This window comes from Magnolia sinica, chromosome 10 (assembly GCF_029962835.1).
Source record: "Magnolia sinica isolate HGM2019 chromosome 10, MsV1, whole genome shotgun sequence".
Lineage (NCBI taxonomy): Eukaryota > Viridiplantae > Streptophyta > Magnoliopsida > Magnoliales > Magnoliaceae > Magnolia > Magnolia sinica.
Genome location: NC_080582.1, coordinates 1,317,905 through 1,333,703, shown reverse-complemented (window position 1 = coordinate 1,333,703; position 15,799 = coordinate 1,317,905). Strand labels below are relative to the sequence as shown.

Genomic DNA, 15,799 nt, shown 5'->3' with positions numbered 1-15,799 from the left:
TAGCTCTGATACTATGGCGGAGTATGATCATCCATACACAATCACACCACCAATGTTCACATAACACATCCTTTCTCCAATCCAAACTCTTCAAATAGAGGGACCCATTCCAAATAAATTCACGATTATATATTTAACACTATGGTATTGTTCTAACAGTCAGATATATGGCCAAAATGGAGAACTAATATTACAAATAGATCAAATTCCACTTTTTTTGGTGAATCAATTAACATGTTTTTAACAATATGACCCATATAAAATTATTTAGATCATTTGGACGGTTTTGATTGTGATATATTTATGATAATTGTGAAAACAAAGTGTGCATGTGTATGGATGGAAATACTCTATCAATGCATCAAACAACTCCTCTTTTCTCTGTGTTCTTTCTGACCAGCCATTGGCTTCTCTGTGACAGACCCATGACATGTAAAACAAAAAGAAAGTACCGAACAAAATAAGATGTGAAATGGTGTATGCACCCCTATATATTCTGTGCACCTCACACCTTTTTCATAAGATTTTGGTATTACAATATCATCAAGGTGTACTATCCAAATAACAAATGTAGAAAAGGAGAGGGTGTATGAATAAAAAAGAAGGGTGCAGATATCAGTTTATAAAATAAAAGAGGGTGGAGTTGCACCATGTACATCTGCACCACCTTTTGAAACGCTGTTTTGAAAGATATTATATTCAGTCCTTACAGATCAAACCCCTCATGCATTAGATTCCCTGTCTCTTGAGATTTACACCTTTGTTTATGGTGTATAGCCTCTCTCTAGAGAGAGAGAGAGAGAGAGAGAGATGTATTGGGGTGAGTAAGAGAGAAATTGCTGTATTGGGTTTGTTGTATTGGGGTGAGAGAGAGAGAGAGAGAGAGAGAGAGAGAGTTGCTGTATTGGGTTTGTTGTATTGAGAGAGAGAGAGAGAGAGAGAGAGAGAGAGAGAGAGAGAGAATTGCTGTATTGGGTTTGTTGTATTGGGGTGAGAGAGGGAGAGAAGGAGGGGTGCTGAATTGGTGAAAGAAAGAGGGTGGCTTTGATAGATTGAAATGGAATGGAGTTAAGGAAGAAGTGGGGTTTTTTTGTACTGGTGTTGCACCATGTGGGTTTTCTGCAGGTGGGCCATTGATATCTTCTCCTCCATTTCCTGCACCAGATTTCTGCATTTGGGTCCTTGATTTTTTGTCCTCCATTGCCTCAGAGAAAAGCTCAGATCTTTCCAATTTTTTCTCCTCCCTAATGAGAAATGTGCAATGATTGTTTTCAAACAGCTGGGCCTTGATCTGAACTCTCCAGCACTGCAGCAGTCTTTTCTTTATGCATTTATTTTGGAGGTGGGCCTTTGATGTCATTCACCATTCTATAATAGTCAGGACACACAAATGCAGCAGAAGAACAGGGAAGAAGAGGTGCATATTTACTGATTTCTCTGGTTTTCAAGAGCCTTGAAATGGGGGAGAGAAGGGCTAGGAATCATCAGCATTTGGCTTTCCTCCTCTTGGAACTCAAATTCTACTGAATTTGATTTGAAACTTTGAAGAAGAAAACCCAAGGCTGCCATTAGTCTTCTCTGTTCATCATGGACTCAGCAGCATTGCCATCTGAAGATGATCAACTGGCTCTTGCAGAGACGGATTCAGGGGCCTTAAAACCACAGCTGACTATCAAAATCACAAGCTCCGGCAGCAACCCAGGTGATATATCTCTCCCAATTTCTCCATCTCTGAATTCTCCATGCATAAAACTGTCGCCGGAATCATCCCAATACAACTCCCCTTCCCTCATCTCTCCGCCATCGTCGGCATTCGTTTCGGCTCTGCAATCACCTTATATCTCTCCACGCGCCATGGTTCCTCCACCTGGGAACTCGACCCCAGCGACACACCCATCTCCGCTATCTTACTCTGGGTCCCACTCCGACGACATTCCGAGCACCTCCTACACTCCCCCACCAGAAAGATACGATTTTTCTGATGGCCCAACAGAGCAAAATCCGATATTTGCCGCCCGCACCTCAGTAACTGACACGGCGGCGCCACGCATCTCATTCTCCTTCCCGGTCCCTCGAATTTCATTTGCAAAAGGCGGCCCGGTTTCTCCTTCCTCCAATGCGAAGCTCAGGAGCTGTGATGTTTACATTGGCTTCCATGGTCCAAATTTCAACCTCTTACGCTTCTGTAAATGGCTGAAATCAGAGCTTGAACTTCAGGGAATAGCTTCTTTTGTTGCGGACAGAGCCAAATACTCAGATACGCAGAGCCATGAGATTGCCGATCGAATTATCTGCTCAGCAACTTTTGGCGTCGTTGTTGTCACCGCATCCAGCTTTCTCAACAATCTCAGTATCGAAGAAATTCGGTTCTTTGCTCAGAAGAAGAATCTAATTCCTTTGCTGTTCGACTTGGATTCCAGTGAAATTGTGGGCCTTCTGGATCGCAATTCGGACGAGAAGGAATGGCGGGAAGCAATTGACGGGCTTATGAAATCTCATGAATTCAAGCTTGAAGCAAGCGATGGTAATTGGAGAAGCTGTGTATCAAGAGCAGTTGGGATTTTGAAATCGAAACTTGGGAGGAAGAGTGTTGCTAAAAAGGAGGTGGAAGGTTTGGAAGAGCTTCCATTTCCGAGGAACCGATGTTTTGTGGGTAGAGAGAAGGAGCTCATGGAGATTGAGGCCACCTTCTTTGGAAGTAATGATAGTCTTGAAAACGACTGCTCTAAATTGTCGAATGCAGGATCGAACGGGCTTTCAGATGGATATGAAGAAAGTGAGATGAGAACTGGGGGGAGATATATCAGCTTGGAAATGAGGAAATGCAAGGAGCCGACGTTAGAGGCTTGGATTGAGCCGGTGATTGAATTGAAGAACAGGAAAGGACTACAGAGGCAGCGGTCGAAGCATAAGAAATCAAAGAATGGGAGCGGCAAGAGCTATGGCAATCCAGGCGTTGTTTGTATAAATGGTATTTCGGGTGTTGGAAAGACGGAGCTGGCATTGGAGTTTGCTTATAGATACTCTCAGAGATACAAGATGGTTTTGTGGGTGGGTGGCGAAGCAAGGTATTTCAGGCAGAATTTACTGAATTTGTCAATGAATTTGGGATTGGATGTGAGTGCAGAGACAGAGAAGGAAAGGGGACGTATTAGGAGCTTCGACGAGCAGGAATTCGAGGCTTTTCAGAGGGTGAAGAGGGAGTTGTTTCGGGACGTTCCGTATTTGCTGGTAATCGATAATCTTGAGACAGAGAAGGAATGGTGGGAAGGGAAGGATTTGCATGACTTGATTCCAAGGAATACTGGTGCGACCCATGTGATTGTGACGACCCGGCTCTCGAAGGTGATGAACTTTGAACCGACACAGCTCCCAACGCTCTCATTGGCTGATGCTATGGTTCTGATCAAAGGGAGGCGGAAGAAGGATTACACAAATGAGGAACTGGATGTTCTAAAAAAATTCGATGAGAGATTGGGACGGTTGAGTTTCGGATTGTGGGTGATTGGGTCATTGCTGTCTGAGCTAGCAATTGCTCCATCTGCTCTATTTGAAGCCATTAACAGAATCTCCTTCGATGATGATTTGTGTTCTTTGAGCAGCAGCGATGATCAGTTCTGCAAGAACAATCCGTTTCTGATGAAAGCCTTGGAGTTCTGTTTTGTTGTTTTGGAACAAACTGACCAAAGGAGAAAGCTTGCCTTACGAATGGCTCTTGCAGGGGCATGGTTCGCACCAGCACCCATTTCCACAACTCTTTTAGCAGCTGCTGCTAAGAAAATACCTGCCACGGGGAATGGGTTTCGCCGGTGGCAGAAATGCTTGAGCAAGATCTTCTGTTGCTGTTCAAACTGCTACTTATCACCCCAAGTTCGGAAAGTTGAGTCCGAATCAGCTCTTCTGCTAGAGAAACTAGGCCTAGCAAGAAGAACCAGCAGACAGCCTGGATACTCAATCCAATTCCACGAAATTGCACAAATCTTCGGAAGAATAAGAGGCGGTCTACCGGCTGCCAAAGCGACAGTGCAAGGCGTGGGGAAGATTGGACACCCGGCCTCGAATTCAGACCATCTGTGGGCTTCTGCGTTCTTGGTTTTCGGGTTCAAATCAGAACCCCCGCTCGTCCAACTGAAAGCAATCGATATGGTCATTTTCATCAAGAAGACCGCCCTCCCCTTGGCAATCCGATCGTTCACGACGTTCTCGCGGTGCAACTCAGCACTGGAGCTGCTGAAAGTGTGCACAAACGTGCTTGAGGAGGTTGAGAAGTCGTTCGTGTCACAGATACAGGACTGGTGCCATGGGTCCCTATGCTGGAAGAAGAAACTGCAGTCTACTACTAGCAGTAGGGTGGATGAGTATGTATGGCAAGATGTTACATTGCTGAAAGCTACATTGCTGGAAACAAGAGCTAAATTGCTTTTGAGGGGTGGGCATTTTGATAGTGGGGAAGAGCTTTGTAGAACTTGTATTAGTATTAGGACTGTGATGCTTGGACATGACCATGCTCAGACATTGGCAGCTCAAGAAACACTAGCAAAACTGGTCAGGTTGAGGAGTAAGATTTGAAATTTGAATTCAAATTGCTGCAAATTCTCATTTTCTGTGATTTGGGTTTTTTCTTTTCTGATTTCTACACTGTAATCTTACATTGAAATGCTATTAGTTCAATTAGCAAGCCTTTTTTTTTTTTTTTTTCCTTCATGTTCTTAGTGTTCATGTTAGTAATATATGTAATTGGTCCGAGCTCTTGGATACTCAGATTGCTGAATTTTACACTGTAATCTTGAAATTTTCAAAACTGTTTTTTTTTTTTTTTCCCCTCTCTCCTGGTTAGAGGATGTAATTAATGGTATTTGAATCCTTGAGATACAGAACTCTTTCAAACTGTCTGTTTTAACTCATGGGTTGCTGAGTTTTGCTTTGTAATCTTTTACTGGAAGCCCTATTTGTTCTTTCAGAAAGATAACTCCACCAGGTTGAATGGCATTATCTACAACAGACATGAGATGAAGAGGATTCCATATGGCAGAACACCAACATGGATCACATGTGCATGATCTGAGACATTCATCATGTGGGGCTTAGTATGAAGATAACATCACCTGACTGATGCAACTAGCATTCATAACACTGAGCCCTGATAATGGAGCTAGCACATACTTATGAAGGGGGCTCTTTCTGTCATATAAGCACCCATATGGGATCATGCATGCAGGATCCAGGCCATGCCTTAACAGCACAATTGTCAGGTGGGCCACGAGTAGAAAATGGACGGCTGGAGAAAGAAAACGGGGCATAATCAACACACCTTATCTCTGCAATGTCATAAATTCTTTCAGGAAGCTATTTCCTTGTTCTTTTTCGTATTAGATGATCTTCCAGTATTCGTATCAGACTATCAGTTATGTAAGTTTGCTAAGCCAGCCAGGCGTGTAGAGTACTGCTCATCCTCACACAAGCACACGTGTGTGAGATCTGAGCTTTTAATCAGGTGGGCCACACAGTTTAGATATCTGGCCTAAAAATCAGATTGTTTCACTATTTAGGTGGGTAACTGTAATAGCAAGCCTAGCTGATAGTGAAATGAAAGCAGACTGATTTTTAGCCAAAAGACCTAAGCAGGGTGGCCCATCTGATGGAAAGCAGGGAACTTCCATATTGGTCCCTGCAATCCTTTTTTAAGACCATCCAAACATGATGAGTTTCCCTACCTGATTGCTTGCAAGGTCATCTTCATGGTGTGGCCCACCTCATGCACTAACATGTCGCAGACGAGGTGCTTCTCAGCTAAGCAAGGCTCATTTCATATATGAGAAATAATTCAAGGAAAATCCCAAAATATCAACATTCCTGATTTGATCAAATAACAAATTCACCAATTTTCATCATCAACAAACCAAATCCCACTTCAAACTCTACCCAATTTCTCATCTGGGATATCAAACCATGCCAGGAACATTATCTCTCTGATTCAAACTTGGTCCAGACCCAATCAAACCTGTCGAAACTGCTTCACTCTCATCCAAAAACAACCCATCAGCATTCCTAAAAAACCCATGAAGGGCTACTATCACAACGCCAATTCCGAATCCGATCATAAGATTCCATAAAATTCCTGCTGACCAACTTGAGAAAACAAATATCAGAAACAAACCACCCAGCTTCCACCGATCACCCGTGGGGCGGTCCCAGAAAACTGATGGATCTTCGCGGAAATAATACAAGACCAACCAAAGAAACAAGGACCCGGGCAAGATAAAACGAGCGATGGGTGCAGTACAATAGAGTAGGGAGAGGAACAACCACATCAAAAAAATGGCGAAATAGTTCGCACGGAAATATTGCATGTTTCTCTTGATGCGGTCTTTGGCTGAGGATAGAGATTCCGGCCAGTCGGATCCGTTCTTGGGGCAGAATTCTTCAGTGGGTCGCCCATGAGAGAAGAACACAGCAATGTTGTGAAGGGATCTGGACCTGGCACTCGAGCAATTGGGAGCAGATTGCATGGTTGGAATTGAACTTAACAAACCTTCAAGATCTCAAGGTGTGGTGTTTCTAAAGGAGAAAGAAAAGGTGGTTGGATTTGTAAAGGAGTCTGGGAATGGAGATTAAGGAGAAGTTGATTATTTATCTAAGTAATTAGGAATCGTTTAAGATGCAGTTAACAACTTAACTTCTGAGTGCTAAATTTGAGGAAGGCTGCCAAATGAATGAAGGGCTCATTGTGATGTATGTGGCTTATCCACACCGTTCATCATTTATGTCAGCTTCATTTAGGGCATGAGCTTAAAAATGAGGCAGATCTAAAGCTCAAGTGGACCACACTACTGGAAACTGTGATAAATCATTCACCTACCGTTAAATACTTTTTCAGGCTCCGAAGAAATTGATATTTGTGTTTTCCGCTTATCCATGCCTGTGTGACCTTATGAAGGGTTTAGATGACAAACAAACTTCGATGTGGGCCTGATGAAAGAAATAGCTTTCAATGGTGGATATTTTAAGTACACTATTTCCTTTGGTGTGGGGGCAATTGAGTGTTGGATCTGACTCTTTTTTCAACTTAACTCTCCGACACGTTCTGCTAAGACGGATTGACAGCATGGATATGTCACATACATCATGGTGCGGCCCACAAATTTAAGTCATTAAGCAGAAATACAGCCGGATTATCAAACACGCCTATTTACAATGTATTTAGGGTTAATGTGAAAAATCAAACAGGCAAGTCTCTCAGGTCAGCCAACCACTATGGTCAAGGTCAAGAAAAATAAAGAAAGACTTTTCGTCCTTGCCATTTTTTCTAGACAAAGAAATCACTAACCAAGAAGCTGTAATCCTAATTCCAATAACTCCAATTACAGCTTGAAACAGAAGGATTGCCTAATGTAGGTGCGTGCTTGGAAACAAGAATTTCCATTTGGGTCTGAGGCCTAACCCATGGGCATATGGCCCATTACCCAACCTCAGTCAATGGGCACGGATTCAGTCAGGTTCGGTCTTGACTGGACCTTGGGAACCACCTTAACGTGTGTTGTATATCCACACTGTTCATTTGTTTTCCAGCTCATTTAGGAGGTGGGCTTAAAAGTGAAGTAGATCAAAATCCCAGGTGAGCCACATCACATGAAACTGTGGTGATTGAGCATATGCCATTAAAAAATTAAAACCTTTATAAGGCCCACTGTAATGTTTATTTGCCACCCAACCTATTGACATAGTCAAACAGACCTGGTTGAAGGGAAAATACAAATATCAGCTTAATACAAAACTTTTGTAGCCTACATGAAGGTTTTAACAGTCGATCACCATTGTTTCCTTGTCTACGTTAGATCTGGATATGTTCAGTCACATACATAAGGTCGCTCCACGGTTTGACCTGACTGAATCCACCCGGGAACGGATTGGCTACTCCCCCTGCCACCAACCAATGGCTGGTGGTTGGTGATCTGTGGGCCCTACCATGATGTATGTGTTTCATCCATGTCATCCATCTATTTTTTCAGATCATTTTATGGGATGGATAAAAAATTAGGTATATCAAAATCTCAAGTGGACCACATTACAGGAAACAGTGTTGAATGAGCATCGACCATTAAAACCTTTTGGGGGCCATAAAAGTTTTGGATCAAGCTGATCTTTGTTTTTAACCTTCATCTGGCCTGTATGACCTAATAAAAAAATTGGATGTCAAATACACAGTACAATGGGCCTTAGGAGGATTTTAATGGTGGATATCGAATCATTATTATTTTCCTATGGTGTGGTCCACCTGAGATTTATATCCCTCTAGTTTTTGGGATGAAGCACTAAAATGATCCGTAAAAATGGATGAAACACATGCACCATGGAGGGGCCCAGAGAGCACCGACCACCAGCCACCGGGCTGGTGGCGGGGGAGTAGCCAATCCGTTTCCAACCCACACCCTCAGGCAATAAATGCAACCTGCTTTAGCCTAATGGAAGGCTACTTGACAGGGATATCTATTAGTACACCTTTGACATCACCAAACCGTTCCTAACGGTTCTAGGAAATTCGGAACCGGAACCGGACCATTGGCACCCTAGAACCGAACCGGAACCGAACCGTTAAAACCAGATCGGTTCCACGGTTCTGGGCTTTTTATAATCCAGCCCAATTGCAAGCCCATGTCCATCCATGTTGTGGTCCATTTGATGAATGGTTTAGATATTGTATAAGGAGTGCAAAAATACATTTACGAAAATATTTATTCTAGAGAAAATAATTATAAGGTGTGCAAAAATACATCGGTTCGGTTCTATGGATTGGATCCACGATTTAGTTCTACGTATTGGTTCACGGTTCGGTTCAGTTCTACATGCCGTCAAACCGAGAACCGAACCGATGTAGCCAATCCGTTTCCAACCCACACCCTCAGGCAATAAATGCAACCTGCTTTAGCCTAATGGAAGGCTACTTGACAGGGATATCTATTAGTACACCTTTGACATCACCAAAAATATAGAAAAAACAAAACAATAATTCACCAAAGTTGAAGTCATTAAAAGCTCCCTGAGAGCTTGTAAATGGAAAATGAAATGGGAGGTAAATGAATCGAGGGTAAATGACCAACTTCAGTGAGCGTATATCTGGCTGTGTTTGGATGGGAGTATATGAAATGCATTTGAAATCTAGATATTATATTTGGATAGGAGTGAATGGGAAGAATTAGAATACATTAGAATTTTTCAATGTATTTATGAAAACATTTGTAATTTTTCAAATCAGCTTTAATATTCCAAAAAACGTATAGATATATGATATTTAACCGAATGATTGCAATAAACTCATTGAAATACTTATATATATATGATATATATATATATATATATATATATATATATATATATATATATATATATATATATATATATATATATGATATTTAACCGAATGATTGTAATAAACTCATTGAAATACTTACTTTTACATAATTTTTTTTAAGAAAAAGAAGAAGAAGAAATTTGAGCCTTGAGTGAGCCACAGATGTAAGGATCACAGACAAACAACTTGCCAACATTTTTTAACCATCGATGTAGATGGCCATCCTCAAAACATGTTAATCATCCTAATGGTGTGATTTTAATGATGTAGTCAATAATTGAATTGTTTGATAGTATCATTAGTGTGCCATGTGTGTGGTCAACATGTACATAGCTGCACCTTTGTTTACCCTGTGCATTTTATCCCCCTTTTACTCCCAAATCCTCTCGAAAAGAGGATTTCATTTAGAGGTTCCTTTACTCCCATTTTATTTCATTCCATTTCCATTCATTTAATCCCATATAAACATTCCTTACATGGCATTTACCTCCATTTACTTCCATCCAAACATTACTTAACAAAACTCAATTCACAATCACTAGAGTTTCATTCCTATTTTAAAACAATATAATCTAGTGAATGAGTCACAAACGCCAACAACATCTCCACTCTGTGATGCAAAAGAAAAACTTCAATTGAATTCAATAGCCATTCACAAATGAAGAAGAAAACAACATGGACACCTCCCTTACAACATCACGTAACTGCATTTCAAAATCAAAACACTATGAAAAAAAAAAATCAAATCAAATCAAATCAGCAGCTTCGGAATGCAAAATCCCAATTCAATCAAATCCAAACACACTATCAAAAACTCCAAATCAACTAAATCCAAACACACCACAAAAAAACTCCAAACCAACCAAATCCAAACAAGCCGTGGTCCATTCTCCTATAATTTCCCTCCAAACTCCTCAGTAAAACCCAAGTCAAACTTACTAACCCAATTTCACCCAAAGAAGAAAAAAAATGAAAAAGAAAAAAATTAGTTCCCCAGCAAGCCAATCCCGCAAACACTCCAAATTCATATCGAACCCCACATCCATTAAATCCAAAGCTGAAAATCCAAAACCCATATCCTATTTTCTCATAATTTCCTTTCAAACCCATCAATAAATCCCAATTCAAATCCCAAACCTCAACCACACCACTAATCTTAGTTCCCCTCAAATCCACCATAACACACCACTCAAATCCATCTCACATTCTCTACTTATTTCCTTCATCAACACGCCTCAATTCAAATTCCAAACCTAAATTCAACCCAAGAAAAAACTCATTTCACACCAACATCAACTCACACTTAAAACTCCCAAAATCAATCAAATTAAAAAGAATCAAACCTCAAAACCATCAAATTCAATCCTCACCATCCAAAACCCATTTCCCATTTTCCCTATATTATCTCCAGACCCACCATCAAACCCCAATTCACCCAAGAAAAGAACCCAAATCACCTCATCCTCAACCCACAAAACAAAACCTCAAACCCCAAATCTATCAATTTCAATCCTCACCATTCAAAACCCATTTCCCATTCTCCCCAAGCTACAAATCCAAACCCATCAACAAACCCAAATCACACCAATCTACAATCCCACTCAAAACCCCCAAAACACATCAAATCCACCAGAATTACAGAACAAAAACCCACCTCCCGTTCTCCCTCAATTCCCCATGCTCTCCCCCCTCCGATCCAAACCAGGCCACGCCCTGATCAAACCCTCCGAAGCCGCTTCCTCTTCGTCCAAAGCCAACCCCTCCTCATTCCTGAAAACCCCATGAACGGCCGAGATCGCCCCTCCAATCCCAACACCCATCATCAAATCCCACAGAACCCCCAAACCGAAGATCATAACCAATGACACCAGAACCAGACCGATCAGAACCGTTCGATCGTTCACATGCCGGCCCCACAAGATCAAAGGGTCCTCTCTGAACAAGTACAGGACCAGCCACAGAAAGATGGTGGCAGAGACGAGGATGAGAGAGAGGGGTGCTTGGATGAGAGAGAGAAGTGCGCAGGATAAAATGATGAGTGCGTAGTTTAAGCGAAAGTAGGCGGCATTCTTGAGGAGGCGGGATTTGGCGGAGGGGAAGGAGTCGGGACGGTCGAATCCGCTGGAGGAAGGGAGGAACTCGGTCCTGGGGCGGACGATGGAGAAGGCCGAGGAAAGGTTGTGGATGGAGCGGGAGATGACGTCACCGGGGGAGATGGGAATGGTGGTGTAAGTGGTGGTGGTGGTGTGAGGTTGCATTTTCTGGGGGTCTGTTTTCTCTCTTTTTTCTGCTTTTTGGGGGGGCTTGTTTTCATGGGGGAAGGTGATGGACGGTTGGATTTTGAAGTTTTTAATTGGTGGGTTAGTCCAGTGGCCCGCAGGACTAGGTGAAATTGTAGTCTTTGGGAACTTAGAGGAAGAAGCTAATTTCCGACAACCCCGTTTCCGTTAGCACGTGTAAGGAAATGGTTGATGGGCCATCGTGATGCTTGTGTGATATCCAGTCCGTCCGTCGCTTGGAGCAGTTCATGTTACAGCATGAGATAAAAAAGGAGCCAGATTCAGAACTCAAGTGGGCCTGTTGCACAGAAACTGTGGAAATTGAAAAACCCACCAAAGCTTACTGGGGCCACCGAAGTTTCGAATCAGGCTCGAGAGCTGAGATGCGGATTGGCTACTGTAGCTGCACGGTGTTCTATGGGCCCCATGGTGCATGAACTTTATTGGGGTGGTGATCAATGTTGGATAATAATAATTTTAGGGCACGAGTACACCAAGATTACAAGAAAATAGTAGTGATTGAATGCCCACCATTAAAAACCTCCAAAGGTAGGATTTAATGTTTATTTGCCATCCAATCTGTTAATTAAGTCACACAGATTGCATGAATTAAAAGCACAAATATCAGGGCTTTTGTGGCCCCCGAAAAGCTTTTAATGGTAGGTGTTCAATCACCATTAGTTTATGTGGTGTGGTCCATGTGAGATTTGGATCCACCTCATTTTTGGGCTCATGTCCTAAAATGACCTGAAAACATAGATGAATAGTGAATAAAACATATACAATTATAGAGTCCACTGGCTACTGAAAGCATCAATAAGTAATCCACATCCCTTGGATATCCCTGATGACCCTCTGGGCCCCACGAGATGTGTTTATTTTATACATGTAGTTCATCCCTTATGTAGATCATGAGCCCAAAAATGAAACAGATCCTGCCATAGAAAACAATTGGGAGAATGAAACACAACTTGAAAACCTTCCTCAATTTAACTTATGTATTTGCCATCCAACATGTTCGTAAGTAGGGCAGACCTAGCTGAAGGGAAAACACAGATTCTATCTTCATCCAAAACTTTGTTAGCCTCAAGAAGTTTTTAATGACTGGGGTTTATGAATCTACCTTAGTGTTGAGCTCTTACCCTGCAACGATCAAAATTTTTTTTTTTTTATAAAAAAAGACGGACAGCATGGATGAAGCACATACATCAATCTAGGCTCTACGGTTACGAATGGATTGAATGACATGTAAAAATTCCGGTATGCCCTAAAAAGGCTTCATTGGTAGGTGTTTTCAACCCCACTCTTTTATATTATGTGGCCCACTTAAGTTTAAAATCTACCTATTTTTGGGCTCTTATACTAAGATGAGCCCGGGTGCTGTGCCGATGGTTACCATTCATCAGTTAAACCTCCTTTGTATATTGTCCATGACAGCAAATCTCATAGATGGATTAATACAACCGGTTATGATTGAAGGAGTATTTGGGCTTTCTTCCAGATAAAGCAAATTTCTGGTGATTGTACAGGGATTTGATTTGATCATGTGCTATTGTTAGAGAAAGAGCCCAGATACTTTTCACAGTTGATAGGTTCAAGACATTCTTTTCCATTCCTGCTGTCTCTGGCAATGGCACTGTGGCCTAGTCAAATCCTTGGGCCAGGCGGGGCCACCATAATGTATGGATTTCATCCATACGGTCCATCCATTTTTTCATATTATTTTAATGTATAACCCCAAAAATAGCTGAGATCCAATTCTCAAGTGGACGACACTGTGGGGATTAATTAACTTCCTACCGTAGAAATATTCATGGGACTATCGAAGTTTTGGACCAAGATGATATTTGTTTATTCACTTCATCCAGGTGGATATGACTCTATGCACAGGTTGGATGGTAAATAAACAACTTGGTGGGCCCTAATAAGGTTTCAATGGTAGGCGTCCTTAGCACGGCTGCTTCTTGTGGTGTGGTACCCACTTGAGCCTTGGATTTAACTTATTGTTGGGATGGTAATATAAAATGAAATATAAAAATGGATGGACTGTGTGGATAAAATCCATACATCATGGTGGCCTGTCGAAGCCTCCACCTATCGGGATCTCCGAAGAGGTGGGGCCAGCCGTTTCCCAGTGAGCAGATGTGGCAAGAGTTGGTTGGCCACATGCCGATGCCAGAGATGGAGCTGCGTTAAATATTTTGAAAAGTTGTATTAATTAACTGTTTATCTCTAACAGTGACACATGACTCAATCAAATCATCTACGATGCTTAAAGCAATTGGCTTCATTGGGTCGACCCATATTTGGCCGCAGAAAGGATGCATTATTTTGCTTTGTTTTTCATATAAGTAAGATGGTAGCAGAAGGGATGCTTTATTTTCACAAGTAAAATCCATCAGGCAATCCTAACCATTAACTTTTCAACCATTTATATTGTTTCATATTTGGCTGTTAATTGTTTTTCTTGTTTTCCACTGTAACTTTAATGGCCATGTATTAGATGAATATGATTGTCAAATAGGTATGATTCTCGAGACATAAACCAACCATGCCTAGGCCCTGCATATGGACGGATCTGATTTGCACATCACGGAGCCACACGTGTATTGTATGTAGATGTCTCTACCATAGTCCTTGGGTCAGGGATTCCGATGTGGCCTGTGGATGATCGACTATGAGGATTCCCATTGATTGGTTAATCAAAACTGTCCGACCAGTCGAAATTTGCATTTTGAGAGCGAATTGGTGGGCTTTCTGGACGGGTAGGGCTGTAAATTAGGGCTGAAAGTTGGGCAGGTTGGGTTACGTTGGTGCTCAGCGCTAGCCTAACCCAAGGATCCTATACCTCAACCCTAACCCTAACCCTAAACCTAACCCAACCCAACCTTTGGTTGGGAATTTTCAACCCAAGCCCAACCCAAGTGGGCTCGGTTGGGTTGGTAAGGACAACCCGAGACCTCAACCTGAGCCCAACCTAAGTTTTATCGGGTTGGTGTTTGTATAGTCCAAGCCTGAGACCAAACCCGATACATTCTGCTCGAGCCCAACCTAGTATCGCATTGAACTCGCCCGACTTTCAACCCTACTGTCAATGGGCCAGATTGACTTGTTGGACTTTTGAGTGTGGCCCACCTTCGGCTGGATTTGGGCTGGGTATCAGGTTTGAGGGCCAAGTCGGGCTTAAAATTCAAGCCTGCCTTTTAGTCAAGCTGGGTATGGACTATGTACAACAACCCATTCACTCAACCCGAATGCAGCCCGCCCATTAGCGTTCAAGGGCAGTCTTGGCCAACACTCAACACGAATCCGGTCCGGCCCATTATCCCTACTGGTTTGGGCTTAGGCTCAGGTCCAGCATTAACATTTAGGGCCGGAATCTAGATGGACTGTTTTGGCCCATAACGAGCCAAGACCATCTCGAGGCCTTAAAAGCACGGGACAGGATTTCTGCAAAAAGTTATTAGGGATGCTAAGTATGCCCACGATGATGTTTTTCAGAAATCCATCCCTATCCATCTGTTTTACTATCTCATTTTAGGACGACAGACCAAAAATGAGGAGGATCTAAAATTTAAGTTGGCCAGATGAGAGGAAACAGTGAGGATTCATGGACTACCGTTGAAACATTCTTATGGCTACAAAAGTTTTGTATCCGGGTAAGTTTTGTGTTTTCACTTCATCCCAGTGGGAATGACCTTAGAAACCGGTTGGATGGAAAATAAACATCAAGGTGGATCTCATAAAGGTTTCAACAGTAGGCATTTTTCTCTCTAATTTTCCCTCTCTTGTGTCCCACTTGAGTTTTGGATTTCCCTTTTTTTTTTTAATCCAGATATCCTAAAATGATCTCATAAAATGGATGGACGAAGTAGATTTTATAGGCATTTCATCATATGCTTGGTGAGCAACATTAATGTCAAGGTACTGGGCAGTCTTATAACGTAAAGTAAAATTATTATTTTTTGTGAGGATTTATTTCTTTTATCTTTTCTCAAATACCCCTTTTGAGAATATTCTAATATGAGGCAGTAAAAAATAATAATATTTCATTCAGGCATTTTTATCAAACACTGGATGATTAGCATCAAGAGCAGAGCGTCCGAATCATCGATCCGATTCGATCTGAGTTAGTTCAAGTTAGGGTTCAAGCCGAGTCAGCTTAGGCAAG

General features: G+C 42.0%; 2 protein-coding genes across 2 annotated transcripts; one reads left to right on the top strand and one right to left on the bottom strand.

Moving 5' to 3' along the window:
* The first annotated feature begins 926 nt into the window (after window positions 1-926).
* On the top strand, window positions 927-4,784 carry LOC131257709 (uncharacterized). The gene has a single exon (XM_058258521.1). It carries the CDS (start codon window positions 1,588-1,590, stop codon window positions 4,567-4,569), a length of 2,982 nt encoding a protein of 993 aa, XP_058114504.1. The 5' UTR covers window positions 927-1,587; the 3' UTR covers window positions 4,570-4,784.
* A 4,988-nt stretch (window positions 4,785-9,772) lies between these two features.
* On the bottom strand, window positions 9,773-11,801 carry LOC131257708 (PRA1 family protein G2). The gene has a single exon (XM_058258520.1). It carries the CDS (start codon window positions 11,605-11,607, stop codon window positions 11,017-11,019), a length of 591 nt encoding a protein of 196 aa, XP_058114503.1. The 5' UTR covers window positions 11,608-11,801; the 3' UTR covers window positions 9,773-11,016.
* Window positions 11,802-15,799: the final 3,998 nt, after the last annotated feature.